This window comes from Peromyscus maniculatus, chromosome 2 (assembly GCF_049852395.1).
Source record: "Peromyscus maniculatus bairdii isolate BWxNUB_F1_BW_parent chromosome 2, HU_Pman_BW_mat_3.1, whole genome shotgun sequence".
In the NCBI taxonomy this organism is placed as follows: Eukaryota; Metazoa; Chordata; class Mammalia; order Rodentia; family Cricetidae; genus Peromyscus; species Peromyscus maniculatus.
Window position 1 is genome coordinate 127,315,199 of NC_134853.1, and position 26,533 is coordinate 127,341,731.

General features: G+C 52.3%; 1 protein-coding gene across 2 annotated transcripts; it reads left to right on the forward strand.

The window, feature by feature from the left end:
• Positions 1-619: 619 nt before the first annotated feature.
• Ttc22 (tetratricopeptide repeat domain 22) lies at positions 620-23,323 on the forward strand. 2 transcript variants are annotated; one of them, XM_076564640.1, is made up of 7 exons: positions 620-1,331; positions 14,593-14,648; positions 14,809-14,924; positions 15,982-16,100; positions 16,772-16,933; positions 18,904-19,056; positions 23,059-23,323. In XM_076564640.1, exons 1-7 carry the CDS (start codon positions 765-767, stop codon positions 23,236-23,238), a joined length of 1,353 nt encoding a protein of 450 aa, XP_076420755.1. In that variant the 5' UTR covers positions 620-764; the 3' UTR covers positions 23,239-23,323. The 2 variants fall into 2 exon arrangements, with proteins under 2 accessions (XP_076420755.1, XP_006987263.1); XM_006987201.4 differs by lacking the exon at positions 23,059-23,323 and adding an exon at positions 19,455-20,701.
• Positions 23,324-26,533: the final 3,210 nt, after the last annotated feature.

Genomic DNA, 26,533 nt, shown 5'->3' on the forward strand with positions numbered 1-26,533 from the left:
GCAAGGAAACTGAGGTCCGGGGCAGGGAGCAGGACCAGCTGGGCACTAGTCCGTAGAGAAGGGCAGCCCACGCATATCCAGAGCAGCATTCCTCAGTTTACCTCTCTATCTCTCCGCCCCACAGAGGTGACTGCATCCGGGAGGAGCATAAGGAATTGTGCTTTATTAGGGACGGAGAAGAAAAAGTAGCCGCAGCTCTTGGGTGCCTGATTCTTGCCGTCTGGGCTCACCGCTGAGTACAGAGATAGTCAAGTGAGTCTAGATCCATAATGGCCAGAGAAAGACCTGGCCTGCTGTGTTCTGCGGAAGGGCACTGGGCCACACCACAGCGCTGGAGTGAGGAAGGCTAGCGCAGCTGGAAGGGCCTGTCCTGACAGCTCCATATGGAGGGCGGAGCAGTGCCAATGGAGAAAGGACCGGGCCGGCTTGGGCAACCTGAGGTTCCAGGTCTTTTTAGGCATGCCCTGGTTCTGTGACCTTCTAAGCTGACCTTCGTCTGCTGAGTAGTCAAAATCTGCCTTCGCCACTCACCGGGTTTGTGGCAACGGACCACACCTGTTTTTCAGGCACACCTGTTTGTGCAATACTGATGTCTAGCAGCGAAAGCGGAAGCACCTAGAGGGCGAGCCCTCGGCCGGCTCTGGGAGCCACCCACTTGCAAGAGGTGCCCAGGACCGTCTTGCGGGGCTCCCTCCGGGCCGCCCCATCCACTGTCCTCCGAAGCCTTGGGAGCTAGGAGGGGCCAGGGCAGCCCAGGGGCAGCCATGGCGGAGCCCGAGGCTGGGGCCGAGGACCTGGACACCCTCATCGAGGAACTGGACTACCTGCCCGGCCACTTCCACCTGGAGATGCAGCTCAATTTCGAGCCGCGCTCACCGGCTCAGCTGCGCACTCGGGACCTGAAGCTCCAACGGGAGGGTCTGCGGCAGGAGCTGGAGCTGGTGGCCTCCCCGCAGCTGCTTGCCGTGCGTCACCTCCTGGGAACCTTTTCCTTCTACCTGGAGGAGCTGGACGAGGCCCGCGAGCGTTTCCTGGAGGTGGCCCGCGAAGACCCTGGCAACCTCAACGCCTGGGCCAATCTGGCACACGTCTACGGGCAGCTGGGCCAGGAGGAAGAGGAGGAGGCGTGCGCCGCGAGACTGGCGGCCCTCATGGGCCTGGCAGGGGACCCCGAGGATTCAGGAGACCCACGGCTCCGTGCCGCCCGCTGCCTGGCAGAGCAAGGATACGCACACGGCTTCGACGTGGGCTGTGCCAGTCCAGAGGAGCGCGCACAGGTGCTGGAGGCAGGCATCGCGCTCTACGACCGGGCGCTGGACTATGGGCAGCAGGTGAGTGCTGGTAGGACTCATCCATTTCCTTTGCAGGGATGCCCGCCACCATTCCCGGCCCAGGCGGCCCAATAAATAGCTTTGTGCTGCCTACCCATCTCTCGGTTTCAGCACCAAGGCAAATCCAACTAGGCTAACTCATCCCTTCTCCCTCCTCTGCCAGCAAGTACCTGATGTGGAGCCTATGCACACTCACCTAATAAGAGGCACAATCAGATGCCAACAACCTGGCAGATTTTCTTCCTCCTCTCTCCCCTCGTCCACCTATCCATTTAGACCCCAATTTTTGTCAGTTCCTCTGCCTCAGCTTAGAAGGGCTTCTTTCTCCTCCCCGGCCTTCCTCTGCCAGCCCAGCCTCTGGAATTCTCCTGCCCCATGCTTCCCTCAGCTGTTGACACATCCGCTGCATCTCACCAGCCACGTCTTCAGCTCAGCCTCCTCCCCACGGGCTGGAAGAACAAGTCCTAGGCTGGAGTGGCATTTGAGGCCCTCGGTCCTCCATGCAGACTTTCACTACATCCCACATCCACTCCATCCCCGTGGGCGGGCTGCCTTCCTGTGTCTTATCTGCCTCTTCCTGGGGTAGCTCTTGCTCCTGTGGCCCACAGAGCCCTCTGTAGCTCCCCAATTTGCCTCAGATTTCCCCTCCTAAGGAAGCCTCCATGATTCCAGGCTGGTCATCGCATCCTCTCAGCTTCTCCAGCACTGTCGCCAGCTGTCCCTCCAGCTCAGTCTCACAGCTTTTGAGAGGGACACAGTGTTCCTCTGATTTATCACCGTAAACCAGTCTGGTACACAGCGATGCTTATAGGTCCTGGCACTCAGTAGACCCTAGTAGAGTCCTTTCTCCCGCTGATCAAGGGTCCTAGGTTCAGCAGCCGATGTAATAAGCCCTTACGATAGACCATCCCCGTGGGTCTGGGGTCGAGGTGTGGTTCTACTCCGTGCGTGGGGCTGTGGTGTCCTCCGAAGCTTTGCCTGACTGGGGACCATCTACAGCCACACTAGTTCATAATCAATAGGGTATATAGTTCCTAGCTGGTTGTTGATGTTTTGCTGTTTTCTGTTTCTTAGAGATGAGCTAATGAGTCCAGTCTACACTAGAGGGGAGCGGGTTACACTGGAGGGGAGCCCCAGCAGGTGGGGCTCACTGGGGGCACCCCAGAGGCACCTGTCACTGAGGCTGATGGAAGAGTGATGGGGGGGGCGGTATCTTCTCGAGAGCAATGCTCTGGCACGTCTCCATTCACAAAGCCTCCACACACATCCTGGGTGTCTTTGCCACCAAAGGGTACAACTTCTTTAAGGAGAAATCTTGGAATGGTGGCTTCAGGGAGGCCAAGTTGGAGGGTGTGGACTTGAACTAAGGACAACAGTATAGGATAGAGGTCAAGAGGGGACGTGGCTGAAAGGGTCCAGGTCCAAGTCCCCGCTCCCTGAGCTCTCTAGCTCCAGTCAACTGATACCTGGCTCTCCAAGTGTCCTCCCCTCTTGGTGAAATGAGATAATCATGGTATGCATGTCATAGGCTTTCTCATTAGTATAATGGCGGCACCATTTGGTTGATGGCATAATTAAGAGTTAATGTTCGTAAAGTTCCTAGAAAGGGCCTGTACAGAGACAGCCACAGGTGATCCTCCATCTCTTCACCTACAAAGCCTCCTCCACCCCCAAGCTAGGTGTAGCTGGGAGCATGACATGGAGTCAGCAGGGACCTCTGGTTTTGCATCCTGAAAGCCAGGCCAGTGGGCGTGGCTAGTGCGTCCAGCACTGTATGGGTTGAGTGTGATTGTGGTCACAGGTCACAGCAACAGCATGGTGCTTGAAAGAGCCCTGGGTGGGGAGCTGGAGGCTCAGGGACTCGGCCTCAGGGAGACCCACAGTGGAGGTTCCCCCCACACTGGCATTTCCCCATCTGTGGAATAACACAGGAAGGGAGATATATAGCTACTGGGGTCCTTTTCCGATCTCAGGAGGTGTTCAGGGGACGAAGGCTTCCTAGAGGAGGTGGTCGGGGAGGCAAAGGCTTAGGAGTGGCGGCACTCCGAGGCCAGCTCCTGTCTGTATAGTCAGCAAAAACCACAGCAGGCACCGGCCAGCCAGGGGACAGCCACAGGATGGAATGCTGAGGGGCTGTTGCTTTGGGGAGCCCCCTCTCAGTTCTGTGCAGAGCAACTGTGGTCAGGAGAGGTAGGGTTTGCCTCCTGCCCGTCTGCCGGTGTTCATGCCCATGCTCATGAAGGATGTGGTGCTTCGTACGTGCTCAATAAATACAAAAACAGTGATGATTTTGGCCATTAGAGTTAGGGACTTGGGCTGGAGCATTCAGCTCTGTTACTGCTTTGCTGTGTGGCTTAAACACGCTGTTTGACTCTGGCCTCCATGCAGACTTCACAGATGCCAGTACTGAGCTCTGGATTGCTCCCTGAGAGGTACTGTGATTATCCTGTCAAACGTTACAGAGACCTGGGTATGCCTAGCAGGTGGTTACTGAATTTCTCTACATTTATCCATACCTACTGTGTGCCAGGCTTGTATTTAAGAAATCCCAACATTAAGCCCCTGAACAACAGAGAAAGCAAGCGTTAGCTCCTCCGTTAATCACCTTACCCAAGCCCTTCCTCTGGGACCAGAAGCCAAAAGGACAAGTTAGAGATGCCCCTACAGCCCTGCCTGAGGCCATAGTCCCATGACACATGACACTCTCTAAATATTGAGTACCAGCGAGCATGCTCTCTGAAATAAAACTGGTTCCCCGGGGCCTGACCATGGGCATGGACTTCAGTGGCACATGGGGACCCAATGTCGGCATCAGCAGTGACCTGGAAAATCCAGGTCCTGTGGAATAGAAAAGCAAGTTCCAGAGAAGTGTTGCTTTCCAGCAGAGGTGACTGATGGAAGCTTCTGGAAGGGGTAGAAATCCGTTAGAACGGATAAGATGAGGGCGTTTCCAGCATGATGTCTGTAAAGGCCCTACAGCAGGAGCTTATAGAGCATGAGGACTTCAGAGACAGTTGGCCTAGGGCAGGAGACAGGGCCAGAAGGAGGCAGCCTGAAGCTTTGTAGAGATCGAATGATGACTGAAGAGCTACTGGCGTGGGCCCTGAAACTGGGTCCCACCTGCCTCCTTAGCCACTTTTTCCCTGACTGCCCTGGCCCCTCTCACAGCAATCCTGACATACAATTCTCCAGACGTCCTGGGTAGCTTTGTCCCTCCCTGAGTAGGACTGCCCTCTTGCCTAGACAGCAAATGCATCCGTCAAAGTCTATCCCACATGTCACCTGCTTCTGGGGGCCTCGTCACATAGCTGCCCGCTCTGGGCACCTTCCCACCTCTTCTTACAGGAGAACCCCATGGTTCAGTTGAGAGGGAGCTGAGGCTCGGCCAACAGTTTGCCTGAGGGTAGTAGGCTAGGAAGTGGAGTTGATAGTCCCATCCTGGCTTGCCTCAAGGCCTTTGCTTTTCTCCGGGATAAGAGAAGGTGGTCAGAGGGAGACCCCCTCACAAGAACTCTCAGAAATCTAGGACGGGGCCTGCTGAGAGAGCTCAGGTAGGCCAATCGCCATCCTTAGGGAGATCATTGAAGGCAGGAGGTAGAGGCACTCCGGGAGGGAAGCAGCTTCAAGAGCGTTTGTGGGCGCGGTGGAGATGGGCAGCGGCCACCTCAGCTTGTGAAATGCAGGAGGTCTTCTACCTGTTGGGAGGGGTTGCCGCAGACAGGCGGGATGAATCGGGAGCTCCTGGAGGCCAGAGGACAAATGGCTGTAGGAGCGTAGCAGCTGCTCATCTAACCTCTACTACAAAGGAGGCCGCGTGAAGCTCATCCTTCAACTGATAACTGCTGTGTGAGAGGGGAGAGTCTAGTCTCCGCTCTTCATTCCCTGTGGAGAGGTTTGGGCTTGCGGCACTGGGGGTGGAATCCAGGCCTCGCTACACTAGACAGGCGTTCTATTGCTGAGCTATACCCCTAAGCCTTGCTCCTCTCTCTGGACAAAATTATGAAGAGATGTGTTGCTTGTATCACTCTTCCCTTCCTCTGAAGACTACCTTTACACACGCACACATGCACGCACGCACGCACTCATGCATGCACGCACCCAGAGGCGGGGGTTGGGGTGGGGAGAAGCAGAGAAAGAAAAAGACATTGACTGATTTGCAGCAATCCCTGGTCACAGATCTCAAGGTTCCGTCAACATGAAGAGCGCAAGATTTGTCTTTAGACACAGATCAGGTGGAGATTCGGCCCCAGCCCCAGGTTCCAATAACAAAGCAAGGTACAAGTAATTGCGCAAAAATTTACCCTGGGGAGCCAATGAGTTTATTAGGCTTATTTACCAAGCAGCAGGTGAAGGGTTACAGGAAGGGACATAGGAAGCAGCCTGACTGAAAAGTCTGAACTCAGTGTGGATGATGACTCTTGTCTGTGTCGAGAGAGCCTCCTCCATAACCCTTCCCCACCTGAATCCTCCAGCCTCCCACCCCAGGACTCCAAGGCCACACGCAATTAGGGCAGAATTGCTACAGGTGGTTGGAAGGAGGAGGAGGATACTCAGCTTGAGGGTCCCGTGACTCTCTCTCTGCCCCTTCTTTCTAAGAGGGAAGGTCAACAGGCCCAGCTGCACTGAGCTTTGTGAGCAGGCCAGCAGAACTCCGGGAAATGGTGGCAGTTTTGCTTGGGGGGGGGGGAGGGGTGTCCTGTACAACACATGTCTGCCAATATACGTGCAGATCCATACGTGAACACACACACACACACGAACACCCATTTGCACACATGTATGCCCACACAAGTGAGCACTCACACCTGCATGCTCCTACACTCACACACAAGCCCCTCCCCACGCCTCACAGCAAGCCTGGGTAATAAGTCCCACTCCACGACTGGAGCCTGTGGGCAGTCTGAGCTCAGAACTTCACCTTCATTAGTGTTTGTATCTAACTCCGACCTCAGGGACCCACTTCCTGTTAGGCTTTGTGTTTCCCCTCAAGTGCAAGGCACAGCAGGATCCAGAGGGGAAGCAACCTTCCAGGGGCACCCAGTGCACTCACTTTGCTTGGATTTCATCATCGGTGATGCGGGAGGGCAGGGAAGTGAAGCCCCAGGCCAGCTTCACAGAGAGTGGGCATTCCATCTTTCATGCCTAGCAGGGTTGAAAGGGGGCCCTCAGTCAGCAAACCCAGGGTCCTTGTGTGCACACTGGGTACACACACCTCCACAGTTCTGGGTGCTCTGATTTGGTTCAGGATGGATAAAGCCAGATGAAGCCAACTGGAGGAGGAAGTCAGACCACAGGCTAATGAGCTGGGTTCTGAGCATGCCTGTGATTTTTCTACACCATCTCACTTGATCTCATAGAAATGCTAGCAATGCCGAGTTATTAACACCATTCTACGGATGAGGAAACAGAGGCTCAGAGAGGTGCAGCCCTGCCCAAGGGCACACAGCCATGAGTGACAGGCTGGGACTGAAGTCAAGCGTACTGGCTCAGAATATCGCAGTCCTGCCTCCTCCTGGTGATGTCCTTGGAGCCGCTCACTCTGCTGCTGGTTGTTTCTGGGGCTGCTGCTGCCTTCTTTCCCCACTTACCTGGTAACCTCGAGGGCTGGGTCTCCATGTTCTCACAGACACGGGACCCCAGAGGTCAGTTGTTCTTAGCATCATCTGTAGCAGGAATCTTAGAAGGTCTTAATAATAAAATCAAACCTGAGGCCAGTTATTGGGGTGAATGCTGGAAGATCAGAGAAGCAGAACAAGCCACAGCTTCCTCACCTCGCCAGTTCCTCAGCTGATCCTGTTTCCTCAGACTGAAAGCTTCTGTGTCCTCATCCCAATGGCTCTCAGCTGAACTGCTGCTCAAAAGGCTGAAGCTTAACCAGCCAAATGCTTCTAGTTTCTGGTCTTCATGCCTTATAAGGATATATATATCTTTCTGCTTTCTGATTCACTCCCTGGGATTAAAGGCTCACTTTCTGGGATTAAGGCATGAGTCACCATGCCTGGCTGTTTCCAATGTGGCATTAAACTCACAGAGATCCAGAGGGATTTCTGCCTCTGGAATGCTGGGATTAAAGGCGTGTGCTACCACTGCCTAACCTCTATGTTTAATATTGTGGTTGTTCTCTTCTCTGACCCCAGATAAGTTTATTAGGTGCACAATATTTTGGGGAACACAATACCACCACATTTCCCCTTTTTTGTCTAAAATTTTAGAAAGCTTATAACTAATACATAAAAAACCATATCCAATAAGTATATACAATATATACAGTCAAGAATTACATTAATGATGTCTAGTCCATTAACATTTGAAAGATTCAGACAAAAAACTCCATTAATATATAACAATGTCCAGTCCAGTAACATTTGAGAAACTCAGACAAAAAAAATTTCATTACTTATCCTATTTAAAACAAGTAATTCCTTTTTAAAAGTAGATTCTATAATCTCCCTTTTTATCTTATCCAATCATCTGACTCAGTTGTGTCTACAGAAGAAACCATGTCCATAGGGTTCTGCACAGAGGAACCACAGTGAAACTGAAGAGAGCGAGGTTCACTGCTCTTACTCGAGAGGGTCCAAGACTCCCTCAGGCCCACAGCCACCACAGACCCTGGAGTCTGACTTAGGTCCACAGCAGTGAAACCGAGATGTGACCCCTCAAGGTACAGTTAATGTAGGGACCCCAGGGGGAAGATGCCCCACAGGGCCTGCAGATATGACAGACTGAGGGACCGCAGGGAGTTGTAGATGGTCTGCTCAGAGCATGAAGTCCAGGTGAAATGCTCCAGGGGAACCCAAGATGAGGACGGACACTCACGGCCAAGGCATCGCACTCAATTCCCCAGCTTCCTCCACCAGCCCATTCCCTACCCGGCACAACAAGCTTCTTAGATGGGCAGGATGTTCACAGACACAGGCTGGCTCAGTGACCTTCCAGGATCCCTGGTTGGAGCAGGGGACCTCAAACTTTTGTTAACCCCAGTTCAATGAGGCAAGTAATTGAGAACACTAGTGCCCACAGCAGGGTGGGGAGGAACCTCTCCCCGTCCTGTCGGTGTGCCCGGAGGCTGTCTGTGTCACCGCTGAAGATGGTCCACTTGTGGTGGAAGGACACATTCCTAGGCAGGTCTGACACCTTGTGACTATTTCAGCAGGGTCAGCCTTCATGAGGCCAGGGATCCTGGCCCTTCTACCCAGGCTGTGGGGCTGAGCCGTGGCACTTAGGCTGTTTTCTAATCCGTACCAGAAAGACACTATACCTTCGGAGGCTGCTTTGAGAATCGGGTTCCACTCTGCCCCGCAAGCCCAGTGACCTGGGGGAAGGCTTCTTCCTTTCCATCAGTCCCTCCCAGGACAGCATTAGTCATGGGGTGGGGGGGCCTCCCTGGAATGTAAAGAGCAGCTGCCAGGGCAAAGTTCACCCTGCCAGGTAAATACTCTCCGAGAACCTAGTTGACCATCCAGTCTAATCAGAAGTCTATAGCTCTGTAAACCGAGGGTTTAATGAGAAAAAAATTGAAATCCTTTACAATCACCAAGCTTCCGATGCTCCTGTCTCTGAACCCTTGGGACACCAGCCGTGGGCATGCCTGAGTTAGCACAAACCTGCCCGGTGACAGTGTGTCTTGTCCCACTACTTCTGACAGGTCACCTGCCTTTGTCCCTTTACCCCACGAGCCATAGAAGCAAGATCTTCAGGCATTCCTGGGAAGGACAGGTCTGATCCTTTAGCCGGCTGAAAAGGGATGCTCCTCTCAGCCCTTTTTCATCCCACCCTCTGTAGGGGGTCCAGCCAGTGGCTTTCAAACTTGGAACAGTAGAGAGGGCTGTTAGCAGGCAGCCTCCTGGGCCCATACCTCTAGAGCCACAGAGGGGTGAGTCAAGAATTCGCACTTCTAAATCGGGCCTGGTAGCTCACACAGTAATTCTAGCACACCCAGGCTGAGGCAGGAGGATTGCCACAAGTTTGAAGCCAACCTAGACTATAATATAAAACTCTGTCTCAAAAACAACAACAACAACAACAACAAAAAAAAAATCAAACCAGGCTGGCGTGGAACTCACAGAGATCTCACAGAGAACTCACCGCTCTATTACGGCTGTCTCATCTACAAGCGTTCTCCCTAGTAAGTAACTCTCGAGGGAGGGAAATGGGCTAGCTCATGCTGTGCTCTGCACAGCAAAATTTGTGCCTGTCAAATTGTGTGATCTAACAAACAGCTAAGCCTGGATGTGACGGTGCATTCCTGTAATCCTAGCAGGAGATGGAGGCAGGATGATGTCAAGCTAGCCCGGGACATGCAGCAAGACCCTCTCTCATTAAACAGGGGTGTGTTGGGTGGGGGGTGGATTGCCAGGATTTGTTCATGAGTCTCACGGCCCAGGCTTTCACGTCAGTCATGTGGCTCTGAGGACACCATCTTGCCTCACTTTTCCCAGCTGTACTAAGATGGTAATGATTCTCACTTTCCCCTCCATGCAGGACATTCTGGAGCCCTAATTAAGTTGTGTGAATGTGCTTTGCAAATGGTCACTGCTGTTTAAACCCTGGCTCTTTGCAGCTAGTGTGGAAAGAGTGGGAACTTGGAAGTCAGAGGTCGCTTTCTGCCTGCTTTCCACATCTTGGGGTGGGGGGAAGGCGGGGGTACAAAATGACAAGACACTCAGGGAAGCATGAGGCTGATCCTTGGGGAATCCCCAGGGTCTACCCCCACTCTCACCTGCAGCTAGTCCCAGGGTGACTGCTTTCCCTGCAGACTCAGGCTGGGCCTCATGCTGTTCCTTCTTGAGACTCTTCCCCAGGATGGAGGCCAGCTTGCAGCCTAGGCTCTGATGCTGGCTGGCCCCTCTGTCCCAGGATGGAGGCCAGCCTGCAGCCTAGGCTCTGATGCTGGCTGGCCCCCTCTCAGACCTTCAGGGCACTGATAATGATTGAGCATGGAGTGTCCCATGCAGAGCCCGTACCAGGCAGTCCCAGAAACTCCTTCCATAGCACTCTCAGCCTTGGCCTCCTCCCAGGCTGCCTCTGGGAGCTGGGAACCCTGGAACTGTGCCCCTTGCCTTGCCCGCTGAGGTTCCCCAGCAGGAGAGAGGCAAGCGTCCCCTCCTTTCTGCCCCAGTACACTGGCAGCCACAGGCCTGTTTAACTTAATACACTGGGGCTTGTCAGGTTGCCCTGGTAACAGCTTCAGCGGCTGCTTCTGAAACAGCCAGGACTTTTAAAGGGACAGGCTATTTTCAGCCTGGCGTTGCTCTACAGAGGGCACAGCATCCAGGAACCCAGCAGCACTCTGAGGCTTCCCGTCCATCTGTTCACTCAAGTTTCACTCCATGCCCGCTGACCCCGTCCATAACCCAGAAGCCCTCCTTCAGCATCACTCACAAGGGAGATCTGCTCAGGGGTTACATTTGAGATCTGTCCCTTGTGTCAGTTAGTCAAATAGCTATATTTCTGAAAATCAGTTTAGACTCCAAATTTGAGGGGGGTGGGGGGGGGCGGCGAGAGAAGAATAAAGGCCTAGGAGCTGCCTCTGCCATTCAGGGATAGTGCCACCAGGAGGTGAAATTGCTTCCGTTATGGAAAGCATAATAAGCAGGCTCTGAATTTGAGGGTGTTGGCAGTGAGCAGAGGGGTGGCGGGAAGTGCCTGCTTGTGAACCTTGATGTTAACTCACTTGGAGGAGCTTTGGGTCAATCACGCCACCTCTCAGGTCCCAGTGTCCCTGGATACATAAGGAGATTGGTAACCGTGTTGTGGGACAGGCTAGGGGTTAGGACCATGGAGGGAATGGTTGAGCTTCCAGCTCTGTCATTCACTGAACATGAGGTTTGGGCAAATGATTGAATGTCTTTGGACCTGAGTGCCGAGGAAAGGAGTGTCTCCACAGCAAGAAGAGCCCCGCCCAAAGGCAGAGAATCAGGAACCTGTAATGTAAGTACATGGAATCGCACATTTGAAGCTATCCTGGGCTACATAGCAAGTCCAGGACGGCCTAGGCTACATAATGAAATGCTGTCTCAAAGCAAAACGAAACAAAATGGATGGCACACCCAACACCAGGGTCCTGTGGAAGCAAGAAAGATGTCTGTAGCCCTAGAGATAGGGAATAGGGTGAGGAGGGTATCTTCAGGCTCCAGGCCTTGAAGCTCTGTGGCTGTCTGGGACACTGAAATGGATTATAGTATACAGTAGAAAAAGCAGGCCCAGCCCACACCAGGAGAGTTGGAATGAGTGTTTGTCCTGGGTGGGCCCCATTGGCACATGGTTCTATCCTCCTTTGCAGGTAAGGATGCAGCCCTAGGTACTCATCCCTAGGGCCACAAGGGTCTATGAGCCAACTAGCCTCTGCTCTGCCCATTCCAAGCCAGAACCTACTCTACCAGCTCTTGTATTGGCCCCATCCTTGATCAGAAATATGGAAGGAAGCATGGGGCCTTTTCCCTCCATAACTCACATTAGTCAATCACAAAGCAGGCCTGTGACCAGAACAGAGGTCTGAGGTCACACTTACAAGGAGCCAGGCAGCCCATGATACCACAGACCACTCATGGGCAAGTGTTTGACCAGGGTAGCCCATAAAAGGTGTTCCATAAATCTGAGCCCTCCCTTCCTTCCAAGGTCCTGTGTAAGGACAAGAGAAGTGATCTAACATCCTGTCCCTGCTTTGTGCTTTGGGAAACGTCCCCCGTTTCTCAAGGATACCCCAGAACCCTTGGGGCCTGCCCCTCTGTCTTCCACTCAGTGCCTATCACAGTCAAGGCCCTGGTGTACAGAGTCCCATCTAGAAACGGTTTAACCCACTGGGGTGTTATGAATGGAAAAGTAGACATGGGAGCTGGGCACCCCCCAGCTCCGACCCCTGAGATGGCTCCCCACTGCCTTACAGATGGGCTTCAAATCTGTACTTTGGGAGCCCATCCCAAATTGAAATCCTTTACAATCACCAAGCTTCCGATGCTCCTGTCTCTGAACCCTTGGGACACCAGCCGTGGGCATGCCTGAGTTAGCACAAACCTGCCCGGTGAGTGTGTAGCTTGTCCCACTACTTCTGACAGGTCACCTGCCTTTGTCTCTTTACCCCCATGAGCCACAGAAGCAAGGTCTTCAGGCCGATCCTTTGGCTCTTCATAATATTCCCCACTGGTTCCCCTCACTCCTTGGGTTAGGGGTTCCAGCTCTGGTCACATGCACACCCCATATACCACCCTCCTGCCGTCTCTGAACTTCTGCCCATGATGGCCAGTTCTGGAATAGTTTTTCTCACTCTACCCCTCTGGGTAGCTCCCTCTCTCCCTCGAGGACTGTGTTCTAGAACCACTTCTCCAGAAAGCCTTGGGGGAAATTCTGGGTTGGGGAGGACATCTCCTCAGGGCTCTCACAGCCCTCCATCCTGTCCATTTCAATTGTGCATTTACATCTGGCTTTCCTGCCAGGCCAAAGCCATTCAAGATGGGACCCACTTTTCCTCTCCTGTCTTCACTGCCCAGCATTGGACCAGTGACTCTGGATCCTTCAACCTCACTCCATAAACGATGTTCTTTGCCCTCCAGGTTTCTCTCTCTCTCTCTCTCTCTCTCTCTCTCTCTCTCTCTCTCTCTCTCTCTCTCTCTCTCTCTCTCTCTCTCACACACACACACACACACACACACACAGTTGTACAGACACACAGCGTTTACTCAAGATTCCATTCACTGGCTGCGGCTCCCTCCACCCCACTCACACACACAGCATTCTCTACCCTCCAGGTTACACACACACACACACACACACACACACACACACACACACACACACACACGAATGCACAGGCACACACAGAGTTTACTCAAGATTCCATTCACTGGCTGCGGCTCCCTCCACCCCACTCACACACACACTGTTCTCTGCCCTCCAGGTTACTCATTCCCTCACCTCCCCATGCACCTGCTCAAACCAGGCCCCCCTCCCACCACCCTGATCCCTGTCCCACCCTCTGAAGTGCCACAACCTACTCCAGACCCAGCTTCAAAATATGTCCTCTAGCTGGGCAGTATTTAATCCTTTGTTTAATACCTTTAATCACAGCATTTGGGAATCTCTGAATTCAAGCACCCTGGTCTACAGAGTTCCAGGATAGCCAGGGCTACACAGAGAATCTGTCTCAAAAAAAAGTAAGAAGTACCTCCTCTGGCTAGGAGTGGTGTCTGTCACCTTGCTGTAGATGGTCCGTCTGCATCGCTCTCAGGGCCTTGATCAGACTTTGCCCCTCCTCCAGCATTTGACCATCTAGCATGGTGACAGGGCCATGGACTATGGAGAGAGACATCAGATGCCCAGCTCTGCCATCTCCAGCTGAGCTATCCTGGGCTAGTCACCTCATCTCTCTGCACCTCAGTAAAGTAACTAATACCTGGGCCCTAGGTTTGCTGTGGGATCAGGCAATGGGCATGAGAACCTTGGCACACACACCAGGCTTCTCCATAACCTGGTCTGTTTCCCTAGCCAGCTTGTGAACCTCATAATGTCAGGGTTCAACTGTCCCTCGAGGCCGCATCCCCACAGCACCTCAGAGGTGCTCAGAAATGCTGGCTGATCTGATGTTGCTGGAGGGGGAGGGGTGTGGGGAGTGAGGGGGAGTGAGACCTGAGCTGAGAAGGCAGAAGGGGGGGGTGTGGGTAGGGAGATGAATGTGGGGGATGGGCCGGAGCCAGAGGCAGAGCTGCCGATATGCACTGGGGATTTTATTGGTTTTCATTAAAATTCCATCCCAAGGCGGGAGGAGCTACTCCCGTAAATAGCAACATAAATATTTTATCGGGTGCTCAAGTCAGTCTAAATGCACAGCCAGGTTGGCGAGAATAACAATGGGAAAAATATTCAGGGAGGCAGGGTGAGCTGAGCCCGGTCTACTCACTGAACATCCCCAGAGATGGGGAAGTGAGGAAGGTGCCCGAGGGGGAAAGGAGGAGTGGGGGAGGAAAGGAGAACACATCTGAGCTGGGCCCCAGGCTGGGGGACCCAGAGACTGGGTCAGGTTAGTCAGGGAAGGAAAACCACGTTCCACACCCACTCTGGGAGGGCCACTTCACTGGGGATTCACACGGCTAATCTCAAATGCCCTTTGATCAGAGAAGTAAAGTGATTTGCCTAAGGCTGCCCAGCCAGGCACTGTCATCAAGGCTGTACCTGTTGCCTCTTCCAGTTCAGGCTCACAAGCATGTGAACAACAGCCTGAGTATCTCAATAGCCTCCATACAGCCCGTCATTCTCTGCTTCCTAGATCCCAGTAGAGGAGAAAAGGAGCTGGTACTTCACCATGGCCACACTGTTCATCAGGTCAGGCGCGGGGCGGGACTGGAGATGGGTTGGGGATGGTGGAAGAGGTGTGGCCTGGAAGCCAGGCAGAAGATGGAGCAGAGGTGGGTGGGCCCCATGGCAGCACTCTGGGGGTGGCTGGGAGGTATCTGCAGGGGCTACAGCCCTTTCCTGCCCACAGGCTGGACGGCATCTTGCTGGAGATGGGCAGTGAGGAGCAGAAAAGGCTGCCAGCCTTCAACCGCACCCTGGCCTTGCTCCGGCAAGTCCTCAAGTCCTCAGACTCCCGACACCAAGGTGGGAACTCCAGGGGGGGTTGAAGAGCCTCCGTCCTGCTGTCCTGCACCTGTCAATAGCTCTGTCTGCCTCTAGCCCTGTCTCTTTTTGCCTCACCCTGGTTCACCTCACAACCATGTTTACCCAAGGAAGCCCAGGCTCCTTAGCACAGCAGACCCAGGTGTGATGTCAGGATCTGTGGTCCCAGGACTGAGTGGCCCATGAAAGAGCATATAAAGGTTTGGGCCAGTGGTAAAACAATTTACCAACATGGAAACTCGGGCAAAGGGAATTTACTGAAATACACCTCCAGGAAGTCGCAGGGAAGACACTTCTTCAAGGAAGAGAGATTAACCACTGAGAGGAGGAAGTTTCTTTTATAGCAGTTGAGGGGGTCACTTGGCCTTGTTCGTGTGGGGACCCTAGTGGGGTGGAGAGGCTGCACCTCTTGTCGTCTTGTTCAGCAGTAACGTTTACAGCACGTTGTTTTCCTTGAGAATGGCCATTTGGGTGAGGAGCCGTGGGGGTCAGGTCCAAAGCTTGTGGCCAGACTGTAAAAATCACAGGAATTTTGCTCTCATTTTGGGGCCTTTTGTCTCTGTACTCAGAAGCCTAGAGTGCTAAGCTAGCCTGTGCTACCTGGGAAGACTACCACAAAACAAAAACCCACCAAGCATGCAATGACAGGGACCCACGTCCTGGAATGTGTAGCATGTGGCTCCACCACCTTCCACCTCTGTCCGTGGTTAGGGAAGAAGGCTGTGTTGGAGACAGGTGAGTCACTCTTTCCAAAGGACAAACAACAATCACAGATATTACTCCCCCACCCCCAGGAGGCCAGAAGAGCTATGTCCCTGAAATGACATCTCCTGTGTGGCATGCTCAGACACAGAGTAAGCCCCAGAACATGTCATATCCTCAGGAGTTCCTCTACCTTGTGTCTTCACTGTCCACCTCATGCCGTTGTCCTTTCTCTATCTTCGGGGGGCTGATGCCTACAGAGGAGGAGCTGGTCCCCGTCCATACCAGTGCTCTCTCTGCTCCCTGGAAACCCTACCCTCTCTTGCCCTCCCCCCAGCTTTGGCCTGGTGCTATGTTGGCATGCTGCTGGAGAGGAAGGAGACCTTCTTTACCACCCCCATGGGCGTCCATGAATGCGGGTACTCGGGCATGGAGCCCCTGGACTGCTTTGGCAAGGTATGTCTGTGTCCTGGGTATACCCACTTTGTGAACTTGGACTCCCCCAGAGTCCTCTGCTTCTCTGGGCCGACCCCAGGAAGGACTCGACTCCAGCCCTCCATCTCCATCCTCTCCTCACCCAGAGCAAAAGCGTTCCCTCATGCCTGCTCAACTGTGCCTAAGATAACACCATCCCCACCTAAATGGCCCACACCAGTCCCTCCAGTCTTGAAGTGGGCCCTGGAAAAGTCCTCCCCTAGGCTGTCTTTCCTCTCTCTTACCCCCCACCCCCACCCCGGCCCCGTGGTTTAGTGGAAAGGATAGGTTTACTGGGGTCTCCTTACTGGCTCGCTTTAAGGCCATGTGGCCCTAAGACAAGATATTTAGAACCTGTAGCAATCAATACCAGCATTGGCAGGGAGAGTTGGCCCACCTAGAAACTCCAGAAGTATGAGGAGGTGGAGGAGGGCTCTGGTCCTACCTCTCATGGGCCCCATGACAGTGGAGGAGAAGCTTGAGGATGTGCCCGTGAGCTAGACTCCAAGGAATTTGGGGCTGGCTGGTTTGCCCCAAAGTGTAGGATCCGATATGGTTACTATATGGCTGAGCTGCGTGGGTGCTGGCCACGGGTAGGTGGGATCTGTGGTGGCACAGTTTTATGTTTTATCCCTCCCTTCCTCCCTTCTCAGGCCATTGAGATCGCCAAGGACCAACCTCCCATCCTGAATCGCCTGGCCAAAATCTTCCACTTCCTAGGAAAGCAGGATATGGCTATAGGAACCTGCAACATGGCCCTGGATGTGCTTGGAGACCCACAGCTCAACTGGCAGGCATACTGCACCAGGGCCAAGGTGAGTCAGCCCTCGGCCCCACCTCATCCTGCCATCAGGAATAAGAGGTCAAAGGTTAAGGGCAAGGATCCTGGGGCCAGTGCCCTGGAATCTTCATCTAGACACCTGAAATGGCTGCCCTTTGAGCTAAGAGTTAAGTTTGGTGCTGTGTGTGTGTAAACATGGAAGCAAGCATATCTGAGGAGTTCATTTGTGACCGACTGATTGCTATTATTAGGTCCATCTTTAGCAGCCTCGCTGACTCTTGAGAGACCGGGCTGCACCATAGCCTCAGTGGTGCCCGTCGCTCGCTGAGGTGAGAGTTGCCTCCCTCAGTTCTCCTTGCTGGACCCAGCTCTATCTCTGGCACCGCACAGAACCCAGCTGCTTAAGGCCGCATTTATTTTTCTCCAAGTTAATAAGTACCCCTCCCACCCCCACCCCCGCCCCTCATCTTCTCTATTCCTGTCACCTGACCTGGTAGCCATCAGTCTGGTCTCCACGGCTGCAGGAAGTAAACAGCAAACACCTTCCCTGGAGTTGATGTAGTTGTGACTGGTCATAAGGATGCTCACCCTAAAGCCAGAAGGTGGTGCTACGAAAAATATTTCATGCTATGCTCCGGTTTAATCCTCCTAAGAATCCCCTGAGAAGTGAGACATGTGCCAAGTCTGTGAGTGGGGCATGGCACAGGGAGGCAGCAGCCAGCTTCCTCAGGGTCCTGCATTCACTTGGTGAGAATGACAGCCAGCCTTAGCTCCTCCCTCTGTTCCCTGTGGCTCCTAAGGTCACACTTATTACTCAGCTGACCAGAGCAAGAAGGAATATGACAGAAGGGAACGCACAGGTCGAGGTGGAAGCTTCAGCCCCTTGTGTGACTCGGGAGCCCAGACTGGCTATGGTAACTCTGCTCAACACTTGTTCTGATGTGCTGGACTGGGTCTCCACCTAGAATGCTCCCCCCATAGATAATCAGTTGGCTTTCTCCCTCCTGCAGACCTGACACACTCCAGCTTCTTTCCAGTGACCGCTTTTTTTTTTTTTTTAATATTTATTTATTTGCTATGTATACAGTATTCTTTCTGCATGCCTGCCTACAGGCCAGAGGAGGGCATCGGATCTCATTACAATGGTTGAGAGCCACCATGTGGTTGCTGGGAATTGAACTCAGGACCTCTGGAAGAACAGGCAGTGCTCTTAACCTCTGAGCCATCTCTCCAGCCCTCCAGTGACCTCTTATTGAAAATGTCAAACTACCTGCCAGTGTTTTCTGTCCTTCCCTGGTTTACTTTTCTTTCTTTTATTTATTTGTTTGTTTGTTTTTTGAGACAGGGTTTCTCTGTGTAACAGCTTTGGCTTTCCTGGAACTCTGTAGACCAGGCTGGCCTTGAACTCACAGAGATCCTCCTGCCTCTGCCTTCCAAGTGCTGGGATCAAAGGCGTGCGCCACCACTGCCCGGCTGCTCTTTCTTCATGACAGCAGACACATTGTTTACTACTTACCCTGTTTATTATTTCTCCCTACTAACACACAAGCCCATGAGAGCAGACGCTTCGCCATTTTATTTTCCACTATGCCTGGCACATAGTAAGTTTTGTGAATTGCTAATTTTTCAGCTTAGAAAATAGAGTTCAGGTGCTAAGAAACACCTTCCTCCAGGTTATATAGCTGATTGTGGGGGCACTCAATACATGTTTGCTGAAAGGATGGATGGATGGATGGATGGATGGATGGATGGATGGATGATCTTATTTCATCCTGCTCCTTGCTGTATAAGCAGGGAGACAGGCCCAGAATGGGAAGTGGTTACCCTAGCTGGTACAGAACTAAGACCCAGGACTCCTGGGTCCCAGCCTCGGGTGCCAAGCTTTCTGCAACCACACAGGATGCCCCTGATTGCTGCCAAGAAGCAACCTGGCTTTTCGTGAGATCAGAAAGGAGGCAGATGTCTTGTGGGGAGGACCTGCTCTGAGTTGCTCCTCTGCTGCAGGTCCGAATCAGAGCCTATGTCCACGACCTGGAACGGGCCAAGGTGGGGCTCGGGGGTATGCCTGACAGGAACCACCTGGCCTGTGCCAAAGCCGACCTTGAGGAAGTGGTCAAGGTGTACCCAGGCCTCAGGACCTACCTAGACATCGGCCAGGTAAGAGAGACAAGGGCTTCCTGGCCACTGAGGATGGAGAGGAATAAGTGATGTCCACCCCTGCCCTCCTCCTCTAGCCGTCCTGTGGATTGGATGCAATAATGTGTGTATGGCGTTTGGAAGCCTCCCTCACCCCGTCCTCTGTCCCTCTCAGCAGTCAGTATAGACCGTGATGTGCTCAGGGGAAAGGCTATCAAAGGTGACCACATCATAATTGTACGTGGGAGGGCTCGTTCAAGGTCATAAGGCTCTGTGTTGGAGGAGCTCAGACTAGAGCCTTGGTATACAGGGTTTTCCAGGGGGCAGGAACAATATCTCTAATTAATAGGGGAAATGGTGGGGACTGATGAGGTGGGTAGGGTGCGAAGCAGAAAGGCTCAGAGGCCACCCCCACCCAGGTTTACTACTACATGGGCGTGGACGCCATGCGGGAGCTGCTGGCCGTGGATGAGACTGCGCTCAACCAGGCGCTGGTCTTCCTGGCGAAGGCTGGCGAGTTGGAGCTGGGAGACACGTTGCCAGAGCTGCAGCTGCTGCGCGGCAAATGCTTGCGAGTCCAGGGCGAGGATGCTAACGCCGCAGCCTGCTTCAAGCGTGCGGTGGAGCTGGACGACACGGGCTCCAGCCACACCGAGGGCTTCGGCTTCCTGCTGGAGGCGCTGCTGGCCCAGTGGAGCCAGGCGCAGCTGAGCGATGGCGAGGTGGGCTGCGAGGTGGACGTCTGGCTGTGCCACGCCCAGAGCAAGTACCCAGAGGCACGCCTACGCCAGGAGCTGCAGCGTGTGTGGCGCGGCCACACCGATGAGGTCCTGGGCCTGGCCCGTGCGTTGGTAGCCCAGGGACGGCCGGCACTAGTGCGCCTGCTCTTTGAGACTATGGAACACGAGGGCCATGCAAAAGTCGAGCATCCTCCTCCTGGGTCAGATGCTGATGCCCTGATGAGGCCCGGTCCCGAAGAGGCCCCACCCAGATGATTGGATCTAGTCCTGTCATTCAAGAGAGGCCACCTGTCAGGGCGAGCAGAGCCAGAATGTTCTCTGCGCTGGGCTACAGTTCAGTAGAAGGCTTGCCCAGCACACATGAGGCCCTGGGTTCGTTTCCTATACCTGGGGGGTGGGGGGTGGGGTCAAAGCAGATTTTCTCCCCCCACCGAAACTGCGAATGGGTATTTCGGAACGTTTTATAAATTTGAAATAGCCATAAGGCAGAAAATGAGCACTTGCAGGAAATCCTGCAGGACAAGGAGTCTGGGAGCAGGGCATGAGAGGCCACTGGAAACTGGCCGCCTGAAGAAAAGAATTGGACAACACATAGCGAAAGCAGGATGACTCAAGTCTTCCAACAGAAAAGATAGCTGTCTCGGATGTGACTTGCTATCCCCGATGTCTGAGTGGCTGCCATTGAAGTCCCAAGGGCCACACTGAAAAGTTTCGCTGAATGGGTCTCAAGTCCTCAGCCAGAAAAGCCTCGCTAAAACAGACCAAGGTGGCACTGAGCGTGGTACAGACTGAGTTCTGACTTCAGCCCGGGTGCTCAGAGTCGGTTCCTTCCTCTCCATCAGCTTCCAGCCGGCCTCTGCTTTGGTCAGCCTTCTTGGAAGGCTTCCCAAAGTCCTTGAAATAAAAACTCATCAAAGACACCCTCACTCGCCTTCCCTGTCCTCTCTGCCTCCCTGCTCCTGTCCTGTTGAGTTTTTCTTGTTGTTGTTGTCTATTTTATCGGTTTATGATACCTCAAGGATTTTTCTGATAACCTCATTTACACATCGTATTAGTGGTCAGCAAACACCCATTCTCATTTCCCTCAGAGAAATTACTTTGCAAGCACAGACCAAATGCCGGAAGTGCCAAACTCCAGAACAGTTTTGGGGCCAGAACCTACCTTGTCTTTGCCTTGCCTTCAGAGAGGTCTAGCAGTCTAGACCGTGCAAAGCAATTAGGAAAACACCTCGTGGACCACCCTCAGGACTTAAGATCTACAAAGCTACTGGAGACTTACGAAAGTTATTGAAAGGTACCCCCCACGCCCCACTGTCCTCAGCTAGCCTGAGTGGCCCTTCTGCAGTGTGGTAAAGAAAGTGCTGTTCCAGAACCCGGCTCTTGGCTGCTCCTCTTCAAAGAGCCATTGCTCCGAGACCAGCAGTTCCCTGCTCTTTTGGTTTCCTGTGTAAGCTCTGCAGAATGCCCTGCCCACTGGGTGGCTGGGAGGGTCAACGCCACACAGATGAAGTCACAGGAGGCTCAGTCCTTGCACTGCCGGCCCTCTCTTCTCCTGGGTCTCTCAGCGGCTAGGCAGCTGGGAACATCTGTTTAAGAACATGAGCGAGGGATGTGAAAGATTATAAAACGGGCAGGACTCCTCAGTCATGGGTTTCAAAGATCTACAAGTTTCAAAGAACCTTAGTTCTCACCTGCTCTAGCCTCCCATCTAAAGCATGATTCCTGAACACTGAGAGGGAGTGTCTACAAAGCATTGCACACGGCAGACAGGCAGATTACTACATCACAAGAGAATTCATTGATAGCCAGGTATGGTGGATCACACCTGTAATCCTGCCTTGGGATCAAGACCAGCCTGGGCTACATAGTGAATTCCAGGTCTACAGAGTGAGAGCCTGTCTGGAAAGCTAAACAAATAAAAGAAGAAAGAAATTTAAAAAAAAAGGAAAAATAAAGAAATAAAGCAAATCCACAGAAAACAAATCAGTTCATTTTCAACAGATTCTTTTATAGAGTTGAAATATCTTCTAAAACTTTTTCCCCAATTCAAGTTCGCTTTCTGGGGTCATAGAGCATAGACTCTAATAAGCGAAGTGGCCTTGAACAGACCCCTTCCTCTGGTCACCGTTCTCCTGGTATGGTGCTGTTGTGTAGTGTTGCCGGCGGCCGGGCTGCCCTCTGACCTGGCTTCAGGCCTCCAGCCCAGACTGGGCGCTCACAGTGAAGGTTGGAGCAGCTACAAGCTGTGCAGAGCAGGGTTTCTTTCTATCCCTAATCAGCCCCCAAGGGAGCGCCCTGCATGCATGGTGGTGGCTGCCTGCCAAATGAAGTGAGATATCTCCTCCTCAGACTGTGACTTTTTTCTTGTTTAGGGAAGGGAAGGATAACGACTTTTAGCACTTTACAGCTCAACAGTAAAATGAGCAGATGGAAACAGATTCAGCACTGCGGACTGAAGCTCTTCCAGCCAGAAACCCCTGCCCTGCAACACACACACACACACACACACACACACACACACACACACACACACACACACACACACGAGTTCTGGGGGCCGGAGTCACTGGCAGGCTTGCTGATGAGGACAGAGACAGGGCTCCTCCTCCTCTCTCAGTTCTGCCACACCCAGCTGCCCACATCAGGTTTCACACCTGTTCTAAATCTACCCTCATCCCCACCCCACCCCCTGACAGGTACCCCCACCCCACTGCCACCCCCAGCTATCACACCTCCCCGCCTCTGCCCTCACAGTTCCTCCCAGGTCTGGCTGGAATGCACTCCTCCGTTAGATGGGGGGGAGTCGGGAGGAGGTGCGGGCTGTGTTTGCCACACAAGGAATATGTTGCCACATTCCTTGCAGAAAGTCTGGTTTCAGGAGCATCCAGTCTACCGGGAGTGCAAGCATCAAGCTAGATACTCCTGGCCCTGACCCAGGACCCTAACTGTTTCCAGGCTTATTGTATTTTAATGCTGGGTGCCCAGCCTGGAACCTTTAGGTGGGAGACAGGGCCTAGATGGTGGAGTCTTGGAGTGTTATTCTCATTTTAGCCTGTCTGCCAAAGGAAGATACTGACACTGTGTGCTCCCACAACTGAGCGGGTCACCCCATTTTGCCTTCACCTACACTGAAGAACTAAACTTTCTGAAAATTCTGTGGACCAAAATAATAAGGTGGTGGTGGCGGGTTGGGTGACAGGAGGGGATGTTGCAGGGCCCCTAGGGGACACCTGAGCTGGCTTTGCAGGATGTACTAACAGTCTTGTTTAATTGTTTCTGTCAGGCATTTGGCCGCAGAAATGAGAAGAATAGCAAATACACTTCCCCAGAATCAAATTGCAGCCTTTTAACATTGGACATCCCAGCTGCTAGAATGGAAGGCACACATCTCTGTTTTTTAGAAATTCCCCAGTCTCTGGAAAATTACTTAACTCAGCAGTTAAGACTACTTGCTGATCTTTAGAGAGCTTGAGTCTGGTTCCCAGAACCCACATTGGGCAACTTAGAACTGCCTCTAGCCAGCAGTGGTGGTGCACGCCTTTAATCCCAGCACTCGGGAGGCAGAGGCAGGTGATCTCTGTGAGTTCGAGGCTAGCCTGGTCTACAGAGCAAGTTTCAGGACAGAGTCCAAAAAGCTACAAGGAGAAACCCTGTCTCAAAAAACCAAAAAGAAGAGGAGGAGGAGGAGGGGGAGAAATAGGAAGGAGGAGGAGGAGGAAGAAAAGAAAAAGAAGAGGAAGAAGAAAAAGAAGAAGGAAGAAGGAGGAGGAGGAAGAGGAAGAAGAAGAAAAGGAGGAGGAGGAGGAGAAGGAGAAGGAGAAGAAGAAGAAGAAGAAGAAGAAGAAGAAGAAGAAGAAGAAGAAGAAGAAGAAGAAGAAGAAGAAGAAGAAGAAGAAGAAAGGACTGCCTCTAACTCCACCTCAATGGGGAATCTGATGCCTCTGCCCTCTGTGGGCACCTGCACTCACCTTCACATAATAATATATAGACACACATGTACATAACCAAAAAATAAATCTGAAGAGCCAGGCATTAGTGGTACATGCCTTTAATCCCAGCACTCGGGAGGCAGGGGCAGGTGAATCTCTGAGTTTGAGGCCAGCCTGGTCTACAGGCTACACAGGGAAACTCTGTCTTGAGAAAGAAAAGAAAAAACTCTTAAAAAGCACAGTTAGAAATTGCCCAGTCCCAGGTATCTTGTGATATTAGCACATATGGACTCAGGCAGCCAGAGAGCCCAGATGTTTGGTCGAACACTATTCTGGATGTTTCTATGAGACTGTTTTTGGATGAGAATAGAATGTATACCTGTGAGCTCTGAGTAAAGTGGACTGCCTTCCCTGATGTGTGCAGCCTTGTTCAGTCAGCAGAACAAGGACTGACTTCCCTTTGGTTAGAAGGCCTTTGGACTACAACTGCAACCCCAGATATTCTTGCTGGCCCAGTCCACGCATTCTGAGCTTACAGGATGCTGGTATTCTGGCCCACCCCTTGAGGACCCACCCTGCATCCTCACATAAATCCTCTTTTAAGGAAAAACCGCTCCCTTCTTCCTCTTCCCCTTCCCCCCTTTCTTGCCATAAGGTGTACACACCTCTGCTTTCCCTCTTTCTCTCCCTCTCTCTTCCTCTCTCCCTCTTTCCCTATCTTTCTCCATCTCTCTATTATAATAAATTCTCTCCATGTGGATGCTGTGCCTGGGGTGTGAGTGACTTTCCAATGTGACCACACACACACACACACACACACACACACACACACAACCTATAATTTCTGTCTCTCTGGAGAACCCTCATGCAGATGCCTATGCAAATCCTCTCTCTCATCAGTTGAAGGCCCCTACCATCTCAGTCCTCCCGCAGCACTTTCTTTTCACTCATAGAATCTATCTTGTTAAATTTCCTAAGTGCAAAATAGAAGGAAGGGGTACTGAGGTACTGACTGCATTCCAGATGTGTGTGAGGCCCTGTGGTGGCGCTTGCGTCATGCTCATTCATTTTTCTATTCACCGATTAATTCATTCAACAAAGTTTAATTGAGCATTTTTAATGTGCCAGGCAATGCTCTAATCCAGGGGGTGGGTAAGCTATGGCTGATTTGGCCTGCCACCAGTTTGTTTTTTTTTAAATAAAGTATTATTAAAACACAGCCATACTTATTTGTTTACATTCTCCTATGGCTACTTTCCTTAGATAATGACCTAATTGAATAGCTATGAGAAAGGCCATATGGCCTGCAAAGCCTGAAGTACTTGGTGTACTGTTTAGTTCTTGAAGAAGAAAGTTTGTTGCCCCCAGGATAGGCATTAGTGTCTTACTGTGTTCGAAGGCAAGGGAGTTAGGGAAAGGATGAAAACACAAATGAGCCCCCAAACTGGAAGGCCTTTACTATCTTAAACAGGGATAAGTATTAGAGAGGAAACTGAAGCAAGAGTGTGAGGCGTGCAGGGGATGCTGTGGGTAGGGATGGATTGCAGGCGGGATGAGGGTGTCCTGGCTGAAATGGGACAGTTGGGCAAAGGCCTGTGGAAGTGGAGGAGTGAGTTTGTGGGTGAGAAACAAAGCTGACAGCTAGGCAAACAACAGGTACAGAGCCATCCTGGAGTATTAGCTGTGAGTTAGAATGCATTAAACACTGGGCACAGGTGCCCTTCAGCGGCTTCCATATAGAATCACATTTAGTCACTTAAAGTCACTATCTAATTACCCAGATAACCGTACCAAAGGATGGTCTGAATATACTTCTCCTCACACAGCACTTTCGATTTAGAGTTTTGTCTGTTGCTTGACTGTCGCGTCTGAGAACATTACAAGGACCTGGGCCCTCCTCTTGAAAGGCAATCTCCCATGAAGCCCACAGCTCCTGCAGCTAGGGAGATCATTGTGAACTTCATCTTGCATGTTCTATCCATGCTTAGAGTCCCTCTTGGTTTGAGGTCATGGGCTCTAAATGCAGGGATGTCTCGTGTGTCAGAGGAGGTTGTCGTCTGAGGGGTAGACAAGCTGCCCTTCCTCTATTGACTGGTATGCGAATCCACCAACCAAACCAAACGGTGTCCTTCAAAGTGCTGAGGATACAGAAAGGAGGTAAACTAGGGCCACCCTCAAGAGGATCCAAGCATGGCCTGGGAACGCCACTGAGGCATGGAGTGTCCCAGGGCTGTGGGACGGCAAGGCAGCTGTCCATTTCTTTCACTTTTCTTTTTGATAACTACCCAAAAAAGGGAACTTTTCTAACTTGTGGGGCTAAGGAATGTGTACTACAAATCAAGGCATACAATAAATTGATTGATTGAAATGTCTCCCAGGAAGCTGCTAGCATGACAGGGTGATCAGACGCTGGGTCTCTGCCACCCTGGACTTCCTCTCAGAGAGAAAAATCTTCTTGAGATTTTTGACTGTGGCTGTCTGGCCAGGCTCCCACTCCAGGCTGCAGAAACTCCTGTACACTTACAGATCACTACAGCATGTTGGTCTGCTTCCCAAGGGGGTCATGAGCTTTAATTAGTTACTGTTGGTAAGTGCTCTAAAGATGCGGGGGTGTATAAATACGGCAGGTCATTAGGCCTCTTCATACCACTGTGTCTGCAGCCTGGGAACTGCTAATTGAGAAATAATTAACACCTCAGGGTAGAAAGGACACTACCTAGATTTTCCAGATTGGAGGGGTTATAAACGTGTGTGGGCAGAGGGAGAATAAAAGGCCACTGTGGACACATGGATCCCAAGAAATTCTGAACATGACTTCTCTCCCAGTAG